The following is a 22058-nucleotide window of genomic DNA, read 5'->3' as shown; positions in this document are numbered from 1 at the left end:
TAGGGTGTGAGCCAACTGATAATTAGAAACATGAGGCCCAGTGATGCAGTAAGGACGTGCTGGAAGAATGAGGAAGCACTCCTACTATCTTGGAGGGCTAGGGAAGGCAGCAAGGGAAACGGGCTCCAAGGAGCTTCTTGTTGCTGCAATTGTCCTGTGGGAGACAGGCGAGAAAACAGCACAGCCTTTTATGCCACAACAAGGGTCACGGCCTCTGTACCACAAGCAATAGGGAAGTAATAAAGGGATTTAAGCGGGAAGCAGTACGCTGGATGTGTACGTGTGCAAACAGTTCACACTGGCAGGATGTGGACAGACGTGAGGAGGCTTCCAGCAAAGATGAAGACGGGCAGCTACAAGGAGGTAACTGCAACAAGAGATAAGAGTTTGCTTTGCTTTCAGTTGTAGGGATAGAACCCAGGCCTGGAGCAAGCACTCTATCCCCGAACCATACCCGTACCACCAGGCTACATTCCAGCCCCAAAGTTCTCTTTTCTTCTCATCTGTCTGACATTCCATGGTCTCAACAGCCCTCCCTTTACCCTTCCAGTATAGTATTCTAGGGTAGGTTAAAAAAAAAAAAAAAAGATGGTATTAAAGTACAGAGCCAGGAGTGCTGGCAAGTAATCCCAGCACTCAGGAGGCTGAGACAGGCAGGTCACCACAAATTCGAGGGCAGCCTGGACTACATAATGTATTCAAGGCCAGCACAAAACTCTATCTCCACCTGCCTTACAAGCAGTCGGTCAAGAGTTTGATCCCCGGTACTGATAAAAAGAAAAAAGAAAAAAAAAAGTGTAAAAAAAGACAGGGAGTACAGTATAAAGGTTTTGACAAGAACTAGGAATTTCTGAGGAATGGGAATGACCATGCTAAATGATGCTTAGGTAAGAAATCCATAGGTAAGGGTATAGCAGAAAACTTTCTGGACAAAGATTAATGGGGATAGCAAAGGGAGACAAATATTCTTTAACATATACAGCACCAACATGATTGCATTTAAGGCATGATTGATTCAGATGATTAATATGCCAAGTCAGCATTTGCAAAGGTGTTGGAAGAATCTGCCTGAATCTGGGGGCTCCCATGATCAAGGAACTTTATCGCTGCTACTCAAACTGCCTCTATTAGGTTGCCAAAGAAGGTAGCACACGGCAAAGAAATAGCACCCAAATGACTTTATGTTATAGCAGCTGTCTGCTGTCTTTCCCAAGCCCTCACAACTCTACCAAGCCCCACAACAAACCTCTCTAAGGAACTGGACCTGCATACTTTAAGAAACCCATTTAGTTTACACAAACTGAAGCGGGGGAAAAAAAGTCTTCTAAAGTAGAAGTTACAAGCTGATATTTCAAGTTGAAGTAAGGAAAAAATAAATTGTAATTTTTTCAAAGGTTACAGTAAACCTTTCGGAGAACACAGAAGATTAGTAGCATTTACTGAGTGTGGAGGCAAAACAAATGACTGGAGCAGTAATACATTTTTGCTTCCAATCATAAACTCATGGTTTGTAATACTCAAGAGTATACTGAAATGGTTAAAAAAATACTACAACTAATAGATCTCAATTTAGGCATTTGAAATGATGCCAAGAAACTAGCAGCTCTCTCAGGACTGCCTTCCCAGTAAAACGTGAATTATGTTGCTTAAACAATTTGTTTCAGCTAATCATTTAAAGTATATCAAACAAGAATTCTGAGTGGTTTATATATACAGGTTCTGACACACAAAAAAACATTTAACATAAACATTTGTCAAAATAAGATAAGTACAAATTTGTCAACATTTACGTTAACACACTGCAGTAATTATAAACCATCCTAGGCATTCTGATGGTTTAGGTTAGACAATGAACACTGAAGTAAAAGCACTGAATTTCAATTCCTTCCAAAGAAAACTGTTAGCTATTCATCAAGCAATTTCAATATTCTACCTAAAGATACCTAACTGAAGTGACCTGGAAAGTCTCTACAATTTTAAACAAGACCCTCAGCCACAATGCAACTGCCTCCTCTCTCCTGCAGTCCTGCTGTTCTGTCTCCCCCATTCCCTCCCAGAGACCCACGGTCTTCTAAGACACCTTGTCACCTGTGTGGAGCCTCCCTGAATAACCAGCCGACTCTGCCAATATATACTCAAGTTCCTGCCCATACGCAGCTTCCTGTGAATCCCTGATACCACGAACAGTACCACCTGAGTGACACATTCTATAAAGTCATTCGAGTTACTTTGTCCCTCCTTCATGTTTTCTCCACCCCACTCAGAAAGCATATGTGCATCTAAATTTGCAGCTATACAACCCTGTGCTGTGTACAGTTAAAAGATCTGTGGCTTGAGCCAGAAGTCTGGGGTGGTTCTATCTGAGTAGGGCAGGGTTTCTCAACCCCACACTACTGATATTTTGGGCTGGGTAATTCTTTGTTGTGGGGCTGTGCTGTGCATGGCAGGATGCTTAGCAACGTCAATGGCTTCCAGCCCACTTTCTCATTCAAACACATTTTCCAGACACTGTTAATGTCAGGGGTTGGGTTAGAGACAACCACTGTTGACTAAGAATCTCTGCTTTAGGGCTGCATAATTTATAAAATTCTTTCACATCCAGTATCTTATCCTGGGCCTCATCAAACCCATGTAGGGAGCTAGAGATACAGCTCAGTGGTAGATTATTGCCTAGCATGCCTGAAGCCCCTGGTTCATTTCCCAGTACTACAAACAAAAAACTCAACTCAAAAAACCATGTAGGGATTAGCATCCCAGTCGCACTGAAGGCTCAGAAAGGACAATAATCATCCCAAGCCTACTTGGATGTAGGCCCCTCTTCCTGTCATTATTCCACAGTACCTCTCCAGCTTCCATGAAAGGCTGCTAGATCCCTCATCAGTGAGAGGCCAATTCCCTCCTTCCCTTCTTCTCCCCTTCCTTTCCCTCAAAGCAGAGAGAGCCTTTCTTTCAGAGAAACCTACCATGGAAGCCCAGCCCATTCAAGAGATTAAAAAGTCAGCTGCTGTTAGAGGAGTCCAAGACTTATAGCCCAGGATCTATATCCTAAATCCTACCTATCCTGCCTTGAAGGGTCACACATACTCCATGGCTCTACAGAGCACTTCTAGAAACTGGTGATGAGTTCACATTCTCACATGTGACATGATTCCAAATAGCCGTCTCTCAGTAAGGTAGTGATGGTCTGTGGTGTAACTATAAGGGCTAAAATAGGAGTTAGTCAACTTAGACAGACAGACACTAGTGGGCCCGAGGGACAAAGAAGGGTTTTCAAAATAGCAGGCAGTAACGGTTAACCAGAAAAAAACTTCTATGTATAATAATTTATAATCATTTGTTGGGTCTCAAACCCAAAGCGATCCTACAGAGCACAGGTTTAGATTATATATAGTATAAACTTTAGATTATATATAGTTCACATTATTTCTAATATCTGGCTACACGAGCATCTAACTCCAGAACAAGGCATACCGCCTTCCCAGCTGCCACAGCCCACAGCCAATGACACAAGGAGGAAACGCTCTTTTAGACTGGACTTGGCGTAAATTAAGAACTTATCTTTCTCAAATTTTCTTTAAGGTTCTTATATTATTAAAGCTTCTAAGGAAACACTGACCATCTAAAAGGACAGGGAAACATTTTGCAACTCCAAGGGAACTCTAAGTAAAAGGTCCATAAACATTAAGATTATATTAGTTCACTGAATACTAGGTATAACTTGTGTGCATAAAAAGATATTCACAGTCCACATGGGACAGATGCCTTCATGGCCCTGCCCACCTTCTCATTTAAAGGCATAACTCTATCTGCTTTACAATATATTCTACCTATACTTCTTTACCTAACTTTCAGATGGTCTATGTGTCTTAACTGAATTCTTTTATCACGGACACAAAGAACCAAGAACCAAAGAAGTGATGGGCTGGTTCCTCAATGCATCAGGACCTAGCTTCCCAGTGACAGTCACATGCAACACTAATAGTACCTTAAACCAAGCTCCCAGACTAGGAAGTAGGAACAGATAGGGTGTGTGTGTGCGCATCAAATGTATGGGATCACAATAGTTGGGTAAATCCACGAGGAGACATAAACTGAAATCAGGAGACCAGTAAACCTGAACACTTAAGAGACAAATCTAATATCCAGAACATGGAAGAAATGGATTCCAAACCAAACACCCTACATAAATAACCCTAGGGAACAGCATATCTAAACCTATTTGAGTCAGTTTTTTAATTTGCAAAAACAAAAAGGGTGAAACAGATTAGTGCTATCTGCTTTCTTCTCCCCCCAGCAATAAAACTGTACTTTTCAAATAAAAAATTTCACATAAAATAGATATATAAAATAGATGAGATGGGTATGGTGGTGCATGGGAATAATTTTAGCACTGTAGGAGAATGACACAATAGGATCAAAATAAATTGTTACAAAATAATAGAAGCTGGGATGTAGCTCAGTACAAAGAGGACACACTGGATGTCTCTTACTACAAAACAAAACAAAACAAAACAAAACAAAACAAAACATCAGATCAGTGTGGAGCTTTTCTTTTGAATGGGGTTGGAAAAGCTGGAGACCTGATTAAAAATCCACTTTCTCAGCCTCCCCTCAAGTTCCTCCTGGTACTGTCCCACCCCGGCCAATCTCATGGGTGGAAGACATTTAAAGACCACTGGACCAAATGAATCCTGCAGGTTCCTTCTAGTTCTCAAATGCTACCATTCTGTGTATAAGTTCAAAGAGGTTATTCAACTGGGGTCATCCAAGGAAAGCAAAAATGAAATAGCATATCCACCTAGAGCAAATCCCATTAACCTGCTAACCAGTTCATTAATGGATACCACAGTTAGTGAAAAGTTTAAACAAACACTCATTTTATTAATATGCTAAATAACAAAACTTAGTTCTTTAAGAAGCACAATTTACAACTATAAAAGAACCGACTGAACTCAGTAATTCTTTTAACAGAAATGGTCCTCATTTATGCATTAAATTGTAAAAACTGCAAAGTTAAGAATCCTTCCTACCAAGCACCACCATCGTTCCCTAGGGATAATATGGATTAAGTATATTGTTTATCATTACATTTATATAAATGGGCTCACATATCTAGCCCAAATGCTGCTCTGTAACTTGCTTTTTTCCTTTTATAAAAGACACTTTTCTGTGATAGTGTGTATCTTTTTAAAACTTATATTGAAAGTACATACATAGTATAGCACTTGGGCCAGGATAACACAGTAAAAGTGCTTGTCTGCCTAAGTGAGGCCTTGGCTTTGATCTTCAGTACCACGACACACACACAAATGCTATCCCACGAGTTTTCATTAAAAACACACCCTTGTCATCAGCAGCCAGAGCAAGACATAGATTATCAGTTTTCCTCAGAGACCTGTCTCACAGTCTTTTAGTTAACTCTCTATCTAAGAACAATTATGTTTTCATTTCAATAACATCATTTTGTCTGCATTAGACTTACACAGTAAATACTTACACACAGTACTGCTGTGAATAGTTGTAGTTTACTTGTTACCACTGCTGTAATGTGGGGGCTGGGGATTTAGCTCAGCTGCATAAGAACCTCCTGGCAAGCAGGCGGTGGTGAGTTCGATCCCCGGTACAGATAAAAAAAAAAAGTTTGGGATCACTGCTATAATGTACTTGATTACACTAATACACCAGTTTATGTCTCCATTGTATTGATGAGCATTTGAACACTTTCAGTTCAGCGCTATGAACAGTGTCCTATGAATACTGTAGTATAACACAAGTATGCATTTCTACTGGGTACGTGTACTAGGCATGGAATTACTGGACTGCAGGGCGCATATATGGTTTGCTTCAGTGCATACTGTCATTCCCCATAAGCAGTGTCTGAAATGTAGTTGCTCTATGTCTCTACCAACACTTGGTATTTTTCATCTTTTGGTTTTTAACTACCTTCTGGTGACTACCTGGATTTGAAAGAACTTTTTGAGGTATAACTGATGAGGGATAAACTATATCCAAAAAGTATACACAACTCAATGATCTCTGACAGATGTGTATACCTATGTAACTACCACTAAAATAAAAAAACAGCATGTTGCATTACCCACCCCAAGTTTCCTTGTTCCTTTTTGCAGTCTTGCTCTCTAGCATGTCAATTCTTTCTTTGCAATTTTTTTAAACCTAAAAAATCCTTTTTAACCCAAGGTCATAAAATTTTTTCTCTATATTCTCCTCTAGAGATTTTAGCTTTTTAGCTTTCAAATTTAGGTTTAAGACCCTTCCAAGTGAGATCTATTTCTGTCTTTGACGACCTCCTTGTTCTAGCACAATTTTGAAAAGTTTTCCTTTCCCCATTCAATTGCCTTTATCCAAAATGAACTGGCCAAACACAAAGGATAATCAAAAAAACAGTAAATGTTTACACTTTAAAAATGTTTTTATTAGAGTAAAAGACACATTGCCATCAATCCCCCTCAAAATATCCCCTTGCTTCAAATACTTGGTCCTACAATTCTTGCCTCTTTGTGAAGCAATTCTAGAAGCCTTCTTTTGTATCTTTATAAGATATGAGATGGTGAAGGCTGCTCCTCAGTGCCACCCAACAGAAGGCAGAATTGTAAAAACAACACAACGTGTCCTCATCCACCTTATTCACCAACCTGGCATCATGCAACTTCTGGCTGTTCCCCAAAGTCAAAATGACTATGAAAGACAAATGCTTTGAATTCATTTAGGATAACGAGGCAGCCATGACAACGCAACTCCAGGCGGGAAAGGCTTCCAGAACTGCTTCAGAAAGTGGCAAGAACAATGGGATAATTGTAGTTGAACCAAGGGGGAGCATTTTGAGTGGTATTAATGACAATGTATCTTTTTTTTTTCTTTGATACTGGGGATCAAACTCATGACCTCAAGCTTGCCAGGCAGGCACTTAAGTCACTGAGTAAACCCCTGACAATGTACTTTTTATTATAATCATTTTTTAACAATTTATACACCATTTTTCTCATTAAGTTGGGTAATTATGCGCCTATTTCTGGACTCCTACCTTGTTCCACCGATATATGCGTGTTTCCCTTCTCCAATACCACATTGTCTTGTAGCTTAAATTTTGAAATCAGGTAATATGGCACCCCGACTTTATCATTTTAAAAAATAATATTGACGGGGCTGGGGATTTAGCTCAGTGACATAAGTGCCTGCCTTGTAAGCAGGCAGTCGTGAGTTCGATCCCCTGTACCGATAAAAAGGAAAAAGACAAAATAATAATAATAATAATATTGACTTGGATTATTCATACTTGCATATAAAGTTTAGAAATCAGCTTTGGCTGGGAGTATAGCTCAGTGATACAGCACATACCTAGCATGAAGCCTTAGATTTCATTCCCAGCACCAAAAAACCAAAACCAAATACACACACACAAAAACAACCTAACTTCTCAACATTATTTCAAATTTTTTTCTGCTAGAAAAAGATACTATAAATTTCCTCAACTAGTTACTAGGAAAGCAAAAAAAGAATAATATATTCATGTATCAAACATGGAGACACATGAACAGCTTCACTTAATGCTAGCTTTTTCTTTCTGTCTTTTGCCCTTTAAATATCAGGATCCAATCTAGCAATGCCTGAACATTTCACTAGTGGTTCAATGGCCATAGTAAAAATATTACCACACCAAACAACTTTTATAAGTAAATATTTGTATTTTTACTTGGATTCAACACTGAAATGCACTTGCCAAAGAAAGCAATTCAGCATATTTACTAATAAACTGTTTCAGGCCACATTTTAGGAAAGCATAAAACCACAGCCAGAACAAAAATTTAAATGTTTTTCAAGTCCCATACAGTGCCTAGTTACATTATTCTGTAATGGTAACAGAAAATTCTCTCCTAGCAGGATCAGTGCACCATCATTCATACTGCTGCTCCAAATGGAAAAAGTATTTTTGTTTACATTGTTTAGAAACACATAAAGCAAAGAAAATATGGCTAGCAATCAACATGTACTAATTTGAAACTCAAACCAATAAACAACTAAAAACGTTTGAAGTATTTTAGCTTAGCCTAATTGATCTCATCCCAGGAAATGGTGAGGTATCAGTTTGCAAACATGGTACCAAAAGGCAATTTTTGGTGAGCCACCAATGCTCTGTGGTAATCCACATTTATCAGATGAATTGATACTTACAGCAAAACAATAATTTGCTTTCTTTTTCCATGACTTTATTCAATGGCCTCATTCAATAAAGAACTTTTTGACATTAAATAGCTTTAAACACTCTAACTGTACTGTATTTAATTATTGAATGAATACTCAAAATCTGCTGACTAATCCTAAAGCAGGTCAGCTGCTAAGTCATTTACTATTCTACTTTCTTGGCAAGGAAGGAACAAGGTCAAATCCTTTCTTTTTATGAAGATGAATACCCAGCAATTCATTAACTTTCATCTCTGCTGATGAGATACACAGAGCCAGTGACCTACTTCAGGACATAACAGAAGCTAACAAACCTCAGAATGCTTCCTGGGCTGCCTTCCTACCTTCCTGTCTGTCAGTGGTGTATTATCCTCCCGTAGGTCAGCCTGGCATCACCAGCTTCTCACACTCTTGAGCTCTGCGTTTTAATTTCTGCAAATACTACTCTATCCTGGCAAGACGTCATCTGTCTCTCTCTTCTGCTGCCACCTTAATTGTGGCTTCATTTCGTCTCACTGTCCCACCTTCAACACGACTCTGCAGTAAATATAACCCATTTATTCCTTGCCTTCACGCTGGCTTCTCCAATCCATTCTCCTCTACTCCAGTGATCTTTCTAAAGTCAGAAACCCAACCATGCTGCCTTCGGCTTAACAGTCAGCAAACTTCCTTTAGTGTTACCCAGAACTGCTACAATCCAGCAATTTTATCCTATGTACAGACCCAAGTGAAATGAAAATGCATGTCCACAGAAAAACCTGTACACTTGATCACAACAGCATTATCCAGAATAGTTCAAAAGTGAAAACAAACTACACGTCCATTACCTGGTAAATGGATAAACAAAAGGTGGCACATGGGATATCTGGTAACAAAAAATGAAGTACTCATACATGCTACACTGTAGATACACCTTGAAAACATGCTAAGTGAAAAAGACAGACTCCAAAGACTAACATAGCATATTATTTTAATTATGTGTCACGTCCAGAATAAGAAAAGTACATTGGTGACTGTTTGGGGCTGGGCTTTTGGGAATGGGAATGTCTGGAGTTTCTTTTGGGGGAAACTGAAAATATTCCAAAATTAGATTGAAAAGAAAACTGGATAATTCTGTGAATATACTAAAATTGTACACTAGAAACAGGCAAGCTTACTGTATGCAAAATGTTACTTTTAAAAAAACAGTTCTTAAAAGAAATCAGCATTTCTTACTGTTTTCTGAAAGTTACTTTTAGACTGTGTAATAAACGAATCTACTCCTATGCTCAAGTTGACATGAAAACATCAGGATAAAGTCTGTACCGATAAATAATGTCTTTGGGATGAAATCCAAACTTCTTAGCAAGTAGTGAAAAAAAAATCCCTTAACTTGCTCCACCCGTTCTACCTTGCCTGCCTCATTTTTGGCCCATCGAGACACAAGCTCTTTGACATCCCAGCCTTTATCTACACTGACACATCGGCTTTGGACAGCAGGAAGAACAGGGTTCAACCTGCCCCTGCAGCACAGCTAGAGCTCACAGCCACTGTGAGCTTCCATATACCTATGGTAAAAATACTACCCCAGACTATGAAGATTATGCATAGAAATCTAAGAAGACAATGCATACAAAATATGACATGCTTAGCACAGTGCCTGGCACACACATTATAAATGCTCAGTAAGAGATGGTCATTCTCATGATTCCCCAAAGGAGCCAGCTCTCTCCTGTGGGGCACTGACAACTTCTGAGGTCTGGAGTAGTCTTCCTCCAGGTCCGGTTAAATCTCTACAATCTCTAAGATGGAACTCAAATATCACCTCCTCCTTCTCTCATTCCTCAAGGAAGTCTTTGAGAGTTGGGCCTGCGACTCTTCATTGGTGAAGCCTTCCCACCATGGCTGACCAAAATGGCTGGTGTTAACAGTTTTGAGACACATGTATTAACAATTACAATTACATAAACAAACTGAAATACCGATTGTCAGGTTTCCATATCACCTGTGACAGTCAAGATCGTTAAGTGTTAATTATTTTACCTTATGATCTCTACCTTTCATTTACATGCCTAATTTTTATCAAGTACAGGCAACCTTCTAACCGTTTATAGAGATTATGTCATTTTATTCTCACTGTAACAACTCTCTTGAGGCATACACTACCACTTTATAGATAAGAAACCTAAGGCCCAGGGAGGATACCTACTAGTACACTTATTTCCCATGGGAAAAAAAAAATCAAGAAAAAGAAAACCAAAACACCTATGCATGCTCCATAGCCCACAGAACTCAATCATCCACAGCTTGCATCCTTTCTTGCTACTAAGTTAATAATAAATACTGTTTACTTGATATACCTGGTTTGATATACTTGAAAGAGGTTTTCTTTTTCCAGAAAGCATCACACTGTGGAGCAATCCTCTCCCTGCCATAACATCTCCTTCTCTTTTAGGATAAAACAGAATTCCTGGCCAACACATAGATTAACAAAGCTAGCTATTCGTCACCCTGGTCTCTCAGTGGAGCAAAACAGAGGGAAAAGCGGCAGAGGCAACAGTAAAGCTTTCAGGTAACAGCATGTGTTCCTCCCAGGACTGAACAAATCCAGGAAACACTGGAACTGGATCTTCCTTAAAGCAACCTCCATAAGCCTCGACTCTGAGGCTCTGCCTGCCACCACACAGACAACAACTTGGTCACGAGGTCCACCGCCCACGGGCACACCCTCCTGCTCCTAACAGTGAGCTGCAGCAGGCCTCTAGGGCAAGGACAGTTCCTGCTTGGCCCACATTTACAGGCACAGGAACTCTCAAACCACAAGGAAGCAAACACTAGAAATCTCAAAACTCTGCAAGTTTTTCATCTAAATCTTACTTTTGTTGGGATGTAGAAACCAAACTTAACCTGCCATCTGACCCATAGCAGTAAGACCAAGCTAACGGCATCAACTCTATAGAGACTAAAACATTAGGCCTCCTAGTCACAGATACTATGCCCTTTATGCTGGGCCCTTGAACTAAGTGGAAAAAGAAAACCAAAGCATTCCATTAATCTGATAAAACTTAAAAATAAATCTATAAAATTAGCAAAAACCATTAATGATGCATTCACATAAAACTAATGGAACATGCCATTCACAAAATGTAACATTCTTCACTCCTTTTTAATTTCCTGCAGTAAGGCTTTGGCACTACTGCCTAAACCAACACCAGCCTTTACGTACTTGTTTAAATACAAAAGTGATCTCTGGTTTATGTTTCTTTTCGACTACTCCCAAACATTTCTAATACTTTATTATTAAGTTCTACTGACATTAATTATATCCCCCAATGAAATAAAAAGTTGGTAAAAGTCCCAAGAGTCCCAGGTCATATGATTAAACACAAACCAGCAGAAATTAATATAAAGCTACTCAGACTTTTTCATTTAAATGCTAATTCATTCAGTTAATAAGATACTGAGTATCAAATACAGTAGAAAACATAAATTCTCAACAATGTATGTCATTCACTTGACAATCACTATCCCACGCCTCCCCTACCTTGGGGGCTGGAACAGTTCAGTTCTTAATAAAGTTTATATTCTAATGAAGAGAAACACTCATGTACAGAAACACACTGCAAATTTCAGATGGTGATATATGTGCTAGTAAGAAAAACAAATGATGTGACAGAGAACAAACAGGCTACTGAGGAACTTCTTCAAAGTGAGTAGGGTTATTTACAATATGCTAACCTCAAACTTTTAGGAGTGGCAGTGGCAAGAATAAGACAGAGATGAAAGAGAGGGATAAGAATGTGAAATGGAAGCATGGGGTACATGCCAGTGGCAGAGCTGGAGGCTCTGGGTTCATCCCTGCACAAGTGAACACACAAACAAATGGGGGAAGAAAGGAAAAGAAAGGAACAAGAGAGAGCTAAAAGAAGAGACACAAGTGGATGGAACAGCAAGAGCCCACTGTGCCCACCACTCAGTACTTCCTGTTCAAGATCAGGGAGCCATGTGGGGTTTTTTGACCCATGACCTTAATTCATAAGGTCAAATAATATCAGAAGTCATCTATCATCTATCTTTCAAACACAAAATAATATGAAGTAAGTAGGTATTTCAACACCCGAATTAGCAGGGTAAATTGCAGACATGAGAACTTTCTATACAGATATTATTTTTAAAAGATTCTTGAAAACACTTAAAGATATGCAGTTAAAATCACCAGTTTTGGAGCTCTATGGTACAGCACTTGCCTAGCTCTGGGTCCTGGGCTTGATGCCCAACCTCACACACAAAAAAGTCACCTCTTAACAACCTGGTGGAAAAAGAATGAAAACACAGTGTAAGACAAGCAGACAGAACAGCTCACAGAAGTCCTGGTCCATCCAATAGAGCCTCCCTACAGTTTCTGCAAAGTCAGTATAAGAAACCACGGAAATGGTGCTGAAAGCCTTCATCTCTGCCTATATCCTCCACCGAATCTCAGAATATCTTACGGCAGGCTGCCATTCCTTAAGACTCCAGCTCCACTCTGAAGTACCAGAAAAGCAAAGGCCTAGGGAGTTCCAGAACTTCACTACCCACATCAGAACAGGAAGCAGCACACTCCAATAGAAAAGCTTTCACTCCAGGCCAGAAGAGGCCACTCCCACTAAGCCTCCATGCCTTCTCTCTTACTCTCCTCGCCTTTCTCTAAGCCTGGTGCTAAGAGGATAGATAACCCACTTCATCTGAACTCACTGTCCTCAAAATTGAAGCCTCCTTCTCAGGTTTTGCTTGATCACTCTCACTCAGCCACATAAGAAGAAAAGCAACCAAATCATGGCTTTTCTTCTCATTATTGTCTTCTGATCTCCTGCCACTTGATAGAAGCAGCTTCTGATCGGTATTTTGTTTCTTTTGAGATCCTGAGGATTGAACCCAAAGCCTTTGCACTGCCTACATCCTAATCATATCCCATTTATCATTTCTTATTCTGAGACAGGGTCTCACTAAGTCACTGAATTGTCTAGGTTGGGCTCTAACTTGTGATCTTCCTGCCTCAGCATCCCAGAGTGTGGGATTACAAGCAAGCACCACTACTACATCTACCCAGTTGCTGTCTCACACAGTGTGGTGAGGTTTGCTCATACCCTTACTCTTCCAAATTCTAATCAATGACATTAGCACTTACCATGCCTTGGAGTCATCTCTGCAAGAAATGAAGATGAGTTAACCAGAAGAGAGAAAGAGGGAAGAGATGGAAAGACAGACAGAGAGAGAGAGAGAGAGAGAGAGAGAGAGAGAAAGAAAGAAGGAGAGCAAGTGCTTTTATTGAGTCTCTATTGCATACCTGGCAATGGCTGGTCTAGGAGGTGAGAGGCTCCCATCTCCATTTTATAAATGGGAAAAATTTTGAAGTCTCTCAAATATACCCATTCTTTTCCAGTCTAACAGTTCAGTCTTTTATCACCTCACATACACAGTACTGCCTGCTTTCTCTATTCCTTATCTATTCTGTGTCAAACACTGCCAGAACAATTACACCAAAATTCCACATACAGCACATCAGTTCATTGCTGAGGGTACTAAAACGCCTTGTGTGCCCCTATTTCCTCGCTGAGTGGCCTGTAGTGGAATAACTATTTTGTTGCTTGAAACATTCCATGATTCCTTACCAGTCTACATGTAGAGGAAGCAACAGCTTTTAATGCAGAGATGCTGAATATGCAGAATATACATGACAAAATCAAAGGCAACTCAAATACTTTAAAATAAAATGGAATCTCTAAGACCCTTTGAAGTTCTGGCCTCACCCAAACTGCTCTCTTTTCTTTAGGGAATAATGCCACTGAAATTAGAATGCCTGGGGTCTAACCTCAGTTCCCTTGCATCTGGCTACTTAATCTCTCCATGCTTCAATTTCCTCCTCCATCAAGGTTCAACGTGACTTTTGCTTGAGCTCTTCCATTCTCCAAGGAATGGAGATTGTCCAAGGCCAAGGCCTTCTACGAAGATTGGCTGAAGGCCCATTTCCCTTGCAATCTCTTATTGGCTGACCTCAGCTCTTCCATTTATGTGGTATATTTCTCTATGGCAGAAAGTCTGAATCTCTCATTTCTACTTCTATCTGTAATAATATCTTGTCATGCCTCATTTTATCATTCCACATGAGTATGCCTCACCCCCAGCAGTGTCTACACCTGAACTACAGGGTTACATCTGTCTCAGGTGGTCACCAGTGACAACACAGTAATGCCAACAATATTACTGTTTCTTGATTACATGACACACGCCAGTGATCATGCTAAATATTTTATGTATTTTTCAAAATGTTCGTTAGTTTCTTTAATTTTTCTTAAATAATTCTTTATACCCATTTCGTAGCTGAGGAAGAGATCTTTCCCAAGGCTACAACACTGGTAAGGAAGACAGAGAGTGGGTAACCCAAACTCAGCTCTGTTTACAACAAAGCCAATTCTAAAGGTCTGTACCACACTCTTTATTACTATATTAATAATATACTTTATTAGTTACTCTTTAGTAATTAATACTTCTCTCCTAAATGTGACATGTTAAAGATAACAAAAATTGTATTTGGGGGCCACTTCCAGAATGACCAATTTCTAATTAGTAAGACAACTCAAACATTTGCAAATGAACTCATTTAATCCTCCCAACAATTCTATGAGACAGTAGTCATTATTACTGCTAATTTACAAATGTGGAAGCAGCCCAGCAAGGTTAACTTGTCCCAAGTTACTGAGCTGCTAAGTGCTGAATTTGGAAGTGAAATAGTAACTGGGTTAAATTATTTCATTTACTGACATTAACAATTTGGTCATTCTTCTAGGGGTTGGAGAGCCAGTAAAAAATAAACCAGAAAACACCCTTGCTTTCATGGAGTTTACTATCTTATTTTCTTCCCAGCATTTTCATTCAAAGACACAATCCCAAGTCTTCTTAAATACTCTTAAGATTTCCATACAAAAATATCACTTATTGAAAATAAAAATTAGTATGGACAAGAGAGTGTGGGAATCAAAGCCAGAAAAGCCACGTTAAATGCTGCGATTCTGTGTAAATTCCTACACAGGAATGTCCACACCTCTAACAGATTATTTATGACAATGTAGTAAGTCAGTGTGTACGTCTAGTACACACTTAATACGATACACACACACACTCTCACATACATGCAAGCATGCTCGATACAACCATTTCATAATTTGTGTTGTCAATGAGCACGTGGCAAGACGACCCCGAGTTACACTAAGGACTGAAAAGTGACGGAGCTCTTACGTTCCAAGGCGATTCTCATTGCAGATCATCATCACTATCTCCAATTTCAGGTTCCAACTACTCTGATTCAGATCAATGGGTGACAGGTCAGGAAAGACAGCAATTCGCATCAGGGCCTAACAGTGTCTATAAAATCCTCCCGATGACCTCCTTCAGAAGGCACTTTTACTTCAGCTGGGAGGCAGTGTGGCCTCCGGAGCAGGCTCCACGCCGCCAGCCAGCCGGGGGCGGGGAGGACAGCAAGGAATTCTAAGCCCCCTGCACACAAGGTCGTGTCTTGCAGTTTTCCCCCTCGAAGAGCTCCGACTTTCCTGCCACCTGCTTCCTGCCTCCTGCCACCTGCCATCCCGACGGCCAATGCCCAGGACTGCAGCTCCAGCCTCCCTCCCCGGCCACAGCGCAGGCTCCTCGGCCTGCGCCCCTCGTCGCCCGAGTGACCTCGGGCCCGCGCTCATGCTCCAGCTCACCCGCGCCGCCGAAGCCGAGGCAGGCCGCGCAGCGGACCCCACGCGCCTGTCTGTCCGCCATTCTGACCGCTCGGCTTCGGGCCAGGCTTGCCAGGGACGAAAAGTCCTTACCTATCTTCACGACTGCATCCGCCAAGCACCGGTCCCACTTCCTGCCGAGATCAGACTCCGACATGTTCCCCACCCGCAGATCCAGCTTTCCTCACTGCCGGCCCCCAGCACTCCGATTCCCGGCAAGTCTCGCGAGAGCCAGCCAAGCTGCAAGGCCGGAAGGCCGGCGCCGGCGCTCCAGATATCGCGAGATGACCCCACGGCTTCTGTCCCTTCCGGTTTTTTTTCTATTGGTAGTCAAGGTGACAGGTTGTCTGGAGGCCTGAGGTGACCCTGACCTTGGAGCTGCGCTTAAGGGTGGTGACGCTGGCAGTTTCCTAGGAGGCATCCAGACCCCAGTCCCAAGCCCTTTCCTGTGCACCAGCTCCAGAGAAAAAGAGAGCATAGCCCTGGATTTGTGCATTTCTTCAGTATGTCTACTCATTCATTCTTTCACTCATTTATTACACTGGAGTTCCTGACCCCCACACTAACATAGAAACTGCTCTGGCAGAAGTCACCTATTGCCAATCCAGTGGATGTTTTTTGTGAAGTTTTTACAGCGGTCTACCCAGTTATCCGTCTCTCGTCTTTTTTTATCCTATTCTCTATTTATTTTAACTCCTGTAACAACACTCTTTCCTAATTCTCTTCTGATTCCTCGCTTGGTTTTCTTAAGGGCTGCTTGCGTATCTATTTATTTATTCTGTCACCTGTTTTTTTTGTTGTTGTTGTTTTTTGTTTTTTTTTTTTTTTTTGCTGGTACCGGGGATCGAACTCACGACCACCTGCTTGCAAGGCAGGTGCTTATGCCGCTGAGCTAAATCCCCAGCCCCCCCTGTCACCTGTTTAAAGAGTGTTGGTTCTCAGGGTTCCTTCAATCCACTTTCCATTCTATACAGCCTCCCTAAGTAATCGGCAACCATTACTGATCTCCTGATCAAACAGGTCTACCTCAAATCTCGTATTCATACATATATTATTATAGATTATTAACCAGCAAATCTAGAAGTTCCTTGAGGACATGAGCTGCCCTTTCTTTTTTTTTCTTTTTTTTTTTTCTTTCTTTTTTTTTTTTTTTTTGGTCTTTTTCATTTTTATCGGTACCAGGGATTGAACTCACGACCGCCTGCTTGCAAGGCAGGTGCTTATGCCGCTGAGCTAAATCCCCAGCCCCTGAGCTGCCCTTTCTTCATCTGCACACTCTTAGTTCAGGGCCAGTTCCGTTGAGCAGTATGATCTTCCATGTTGAACTGAATTGAATGGCTATAAAAATGACAATGCATGAATGGATGAATAAATTAATTAGAAAAAATCCTGTTCTGGAGAAATTACATAGTGTAGCATTTGTGTTGAAAAAGCAAAGGAAAATTAACTCCATTGGTTACCTAGGATGTGCCCCCAAATAACACCAGGCACCTCACTTTACTTCATCCTCACAGCAGGTTAAGATGTGCACCTCCCGGGCTGGTTATGTAGCTCAGCAGCACAGTGCCTACCTGGCAAGTGTGAGGTAGTGAGTTCAATTCCTGGTACCAAAAAAAAAAAAAAAAAAAATTTTTGCATCTCCACTTTGGCAAGTTGGGAAACTGAGTCTCAGAGAAGTTAGGTAATGTGGAAGGTGCATCATGCTCTGCACTGTGTAGATTTAGAAACTGACAGAGGCATTTTTATTGACTTTGAGAGAGTTGTAAACTTTCATAGGAGGCAGATGGTACAGCATGAGTTCTGGAGACAAGCTGTCTGGGTTTGGACCCTAGCTTCGTCATTTCCAAGCTTTGTATCCTTTCTTCTCTCCACCACTCCTCTCCAAGTACAATGTTTCTTCACCCCAGCCCTATAACACAATCAAACACATAGTGTTTGCTTGATGAGTATTTTTTGATTGGATCAGAAAAAGAATGAAAATTCTGAGGATCTGAGTTCTTAGAGAACAAAACTCAGTACAAATGGGAAGGTTTTTTTTAAACAAGCAACACAATAGATTAATAACATTTAAAGTGATTAAAAATAGATTTCTCAATACTGGAATTACAAATATGGAAAAGAGAAAAATTTGAAAGAACCCTATTGTTGAATTGAAATTGAAGTAGTCAGCATAAACTCACAGTATTTTCTTTAATAGAGATAAACATAAAAACAGAAGTCAGGTGTAGCAGCACAGGCCTCAAATCTCAGTACTCGGGAAGCAGAGGCAAGAGGACTTCAAATTAGATGCTGGCCTGATCTACACAAGTTCAAGACCAATTTAGATTACACAAGGAAACCCTGTTTCAGGACAAAAAAAAGATACAGATACATGAGTATAGGTACATATCCCTTGATTCTCTAAACAGGGCCTAAAAGCAGTGGCACACAGCAGTAGTAAGTAAACCTAGATTTTGGCTTATAAATATTTCAGACTAATACTCCTACAAAAAACGACAGAGTCTGAAGGCCTGAGGCAGGAAAGATACAATATGAGCCTATAATATGTGGGTTGAAAAACGAGGGAATTCTTTTCAAAAGATGATAGTGGCTTATCCAAAGATGTGAGTGGCATCCAAATGTTTCAGCAACTACAGTCTGCCTAAAATAGTGCTTGGATATTAATTGGAACTCTGCATAAGTAATTACTTTTTTTTTTTTTTTTTTTTTTTTTTGGTACTGGGGATTGAACTCACAACCCCACAGGTTGGGGTTGCCAGGCAGGGACTTACGCCACTGAGCTAAATCCCCAGCCCAAGTCTTTACCATTATCATTAGTACCTCTTTCTTTTCTTTTCTTTTCTTTTTTTTTTTTTTGTCTTTTTCCTTTTTATCGGTACCGGGGATCGAACTCACGATTGCCTGCTTACAAGGCAGGTGCTTATGCCGCTGAGCTAAATCCCCAGCCCCAGTACCTCTTTCAATTGTCTAGTTTCACAAAATTTCACAAGTTTCACAAAGATAGAAGTTTGCGTTTCAAATAGGTAAAGACAGACTTGCAATAAAAGAAATTTTCACAGCAAGAGAGGCAGCATCTTTTGTTCATGGTAGACTGAAAGAAATAAAAAAGCAAAATCTGTCAGGTAAATAGACTAGATTTTAGCTTCAACTTGTTCATCAACTAAACATAAGGCTTTGGTTAGTTTACTAGGTTGTAAAGTCAGCTTCATTAACAAGGCAGATTAGACCATTTTTATAGCACAGCACCTGCATAAATAAAGGGCTTTTAGGTGCCAGCGATTTTTTCATAGTTTCCCTTCAATTAAAAGCTAATTTATTTCTTAAAGAGCAACCCACATTTTTTGTTTCATAAAGGATCTTAAGTCATTTTGTCCCTTCAGGAGTGTTTCCACCCGCAAATGGCTACGACATGGCTATTTTCTTTGGTTCCAACATCCAGGTACCCACCCATCTGTATGTAAGAACTATAACAAGCATCCACAAAAGTGCAGAAAACACAAACACAACTTAATGAATTATTGTAAAATGCACATTATAGCACTACAGAAGCTCTTTCTATGTATGTCATCTTCCAGATCGTATTAGCACCCTCCCTGCAAGCAATGACTTTTATGTCACCCATTTTCTTGCCTTTCATTACATTATTATCTGGATCTAGGAATCTAATTCATTGCTACTGTTGAGTTTACACATGCTTGCCGAGCATGTGTAAAGTCCTAAGCTTAAATCCCAGCACTATAAAATTATAAATAAATACATAGTATTATCTGGTCACTCTTCCTTAAACCACATAGTTTAATTTTGCCTGATTTTGAGCTTAATATAAATGGCATCAAAAGTCTACCTCTTCTTTGATATTTGGCTTCTTTGCTCACTCTTATGCTTTAAGGTTTATCCAGGTTGTGTATGGCTAGGGTTCATTCTGGTTTATTGTTATATAGTATTTCTTTTTTTTTTTTTTTTTTGTCTTTTTCCTTTTTATCGGTACCGGGGATCGAACTCACGACTGCCTGCTTGCAAGGCAGGCGCTTATGCCGCTGAGCTAAATCCCCAGCCCCTGTTATATAGTATTTCATTATATTCTATCCATAATTCATTCTTTCTATTATGAATATTTGGGGTGTTTCCAGTTTGGGACTATTGGCAACAAGTCTTCTGATTCTTACACATGTACCCCATGCATGCTGGACACACTGTTTCTATTGGCTATATAAACAGGGAGGGCAATCACGCATGCATATCTTCAGCCTAGCATGCGAAAGACCCTGCGGCTTCCTCCTAATACCCGCAAATGAGCACACACAGGAAAAAACACATGGACCCAGAGGAAAGATGGCTGTGTGATGGAGACACAGAGTGATTTTACTTATTTAGCTGCAACCTAAGGAGTACCAAGGATCGCCAGCAATCACTAGAAGCTAGGAAAGAGGCAAGGGATACATACATGACCCTTCTGAGCCCCTGAAAAAGAATCAACTTGATTTTGGCTTCCTGTCACCCTAAGCAACCAGCTTATAATGCTTTGCTATGACTCTTTCAATGTTTTTTTTTGTTTGTTTGTTTTTTTCCTTTTTATTGGTACCAGGAATCGAACTCACGACTGCCTGCTTGCAAGGCAGGTGCTTATGCTGCTGAGCTAAATCCCCAGCCCCTACTATGACTCTTTTATAATGCACATCATGATTCATAGTTATCTTCTCTTTCTACCATATATAACAGCAGAGCTGTCTGGTACACCACATTTAATTAACATTTCTTGTGCCGGGCATGGTGGCTCACACCTGTAATCCCAGTACTCGGAAGGCTGAGGCAGGAGGATCATTATGAGTTTGAGACCAGCCTGGGCTACAAAGTGAGCTCAAGGCCAGCCTGAACTATATAGAGAGACCCTGTCTCAAAAAGACAAAAAAAATTTCTTAAATGAATGAAGAGTGGGAATAATATTGTTTCCATTTTTCCTTATCTCTACCAACCACCAGCCTTGTCAGGTTCACAGTGGTACTCAATGGATGTCCAGTCCCAGGATGGGGCACAAGCTTAAGGAGTGAGAACTACAGTGGGTTAGAGTGTGCCTTTGTGGTTAGTAAGTGTCTAAACTGACCTTAAGAGAGTTATGTGTGAGGAAATGATTGGAAAAGTATGTTTGGAGGTGCGATTTCTGTATTTACCTTCATTTAAAAGTAATTCAAGTTACCTATAATTTGTGAGACAGCGTGAACTTGAGCCAGATCACAAAATAAGTAGATGAACTTCAGAGTGAGAATCAGTGAAAATTTCAGCATTATAGCTTGAGGGTTCATATTTCAAAAGGTAGCCAAAATCATACAGTTGTCCACCAAAGAGCTTTCCGGATTAATTTAATGTCAAGTTGAATTTTCAGTCTTGATTATATGAATCCAGCTAGCACTTGCCAATTCTGTTTGGCTAATTAAAAATTAGGGTATGCACAAATGATTTCATATTCAATGCAACCTGTTTGGTAGAGAAAATATTTCTAAATGTACAGGCAGGTTAAGAGAGATACATTATTGGCAAGAAACAAGTTGGACAGCCTCTTAATTTTTCTTCTGTCTCACACCCAGAAAGTGAGTATTTCAACCCTGGGGCATCTCAACCCTGAGCTAACACTTAGGTCTTTTGTGCATTCCTAAGGTCATCTTCACATGGGAGGCTGATGGATAGGTTTCAGAGTGTGTCCTTGAATCCTTAAAACTCTATTCTATCCAAATATTGATGTATGGGTGCATATCTTTTTTTTCTTTTCTCTGTGAATCCATAACTTCCTTCAGATTCTCAGAGATCCACGATCCTCAGAAGGTTAAGATCCACTGGCCTGGAGCCAAATGCAGTACAGGTCTTGGGGAGGATGCCAATCCCTCCAGCAGAGGGCAGCGGTGCCCATATCCACCGACCTCCTTGACCTTGACATTGGTTATCAAGTGATCAGGAAGCTGAGTTAGGTGGGCCTGACCCAAGTTTCCAGAAGAAAATAATGACCTTTCTCTACTTTGCATACTGGGTTGGGTTTGTCCAACTTGCATATCGAGGTAATGGGTAGCAGAATCTCTCAAGTAGTGGTTGTAAGAGAGATTACTTTTTCCTGTCAACTTCTCAAAGGAC

The 22058-nt window shown here is 40.4% G+C and overlaps 1 protein-coding gene across 1 annotated transcript in view; it reads right to left on the bottom strand.

Moving 5' to 3' along the window:
- Micos10 (mitochondrial contact site and cristae organizing system subunit 10) overlaps positions 1–16228 on the bottom strand; it is a 33402-nt gene extending 17174 nt beyond the window's left edge. Inside the window, exon 1 of the mRNA XM_003471365.5 lies at positions 16032–16228. Coding sequence (XP_003471413.1) covers positions 16032–16095 — 64 coding nt within the window. The 5' untranslated portion in view covers positions 16096–16228. The remainder of the gene's footprint in view (positions 1–16031) is intronic.
- Positions 16229–22058: the final 5830 nt, after the last annotated feature.

This window comes from Cavia porcellus, unplaced genomic scaffold, assembly GCF_034190915.1.
Source record: "Cavia porcellus strain 051 isolate PalLab524CR breed Dunkin Hartley unplaced genomic scaffold, mCavPor4.1 scaffold_25, whole genome shotgun sequence".
NCBI classification, from domain to species: Eukaryota; Metazoa; Chordata; class Mammalia; order Rodentia; family Caviidae; genus Cavia; species Cavia porcellus.
The sequence above is the reverse complement of the archived record's forward strand: the minus strand, read 5'-3'. Positions and strand labels throughout refer to the sequence as shown.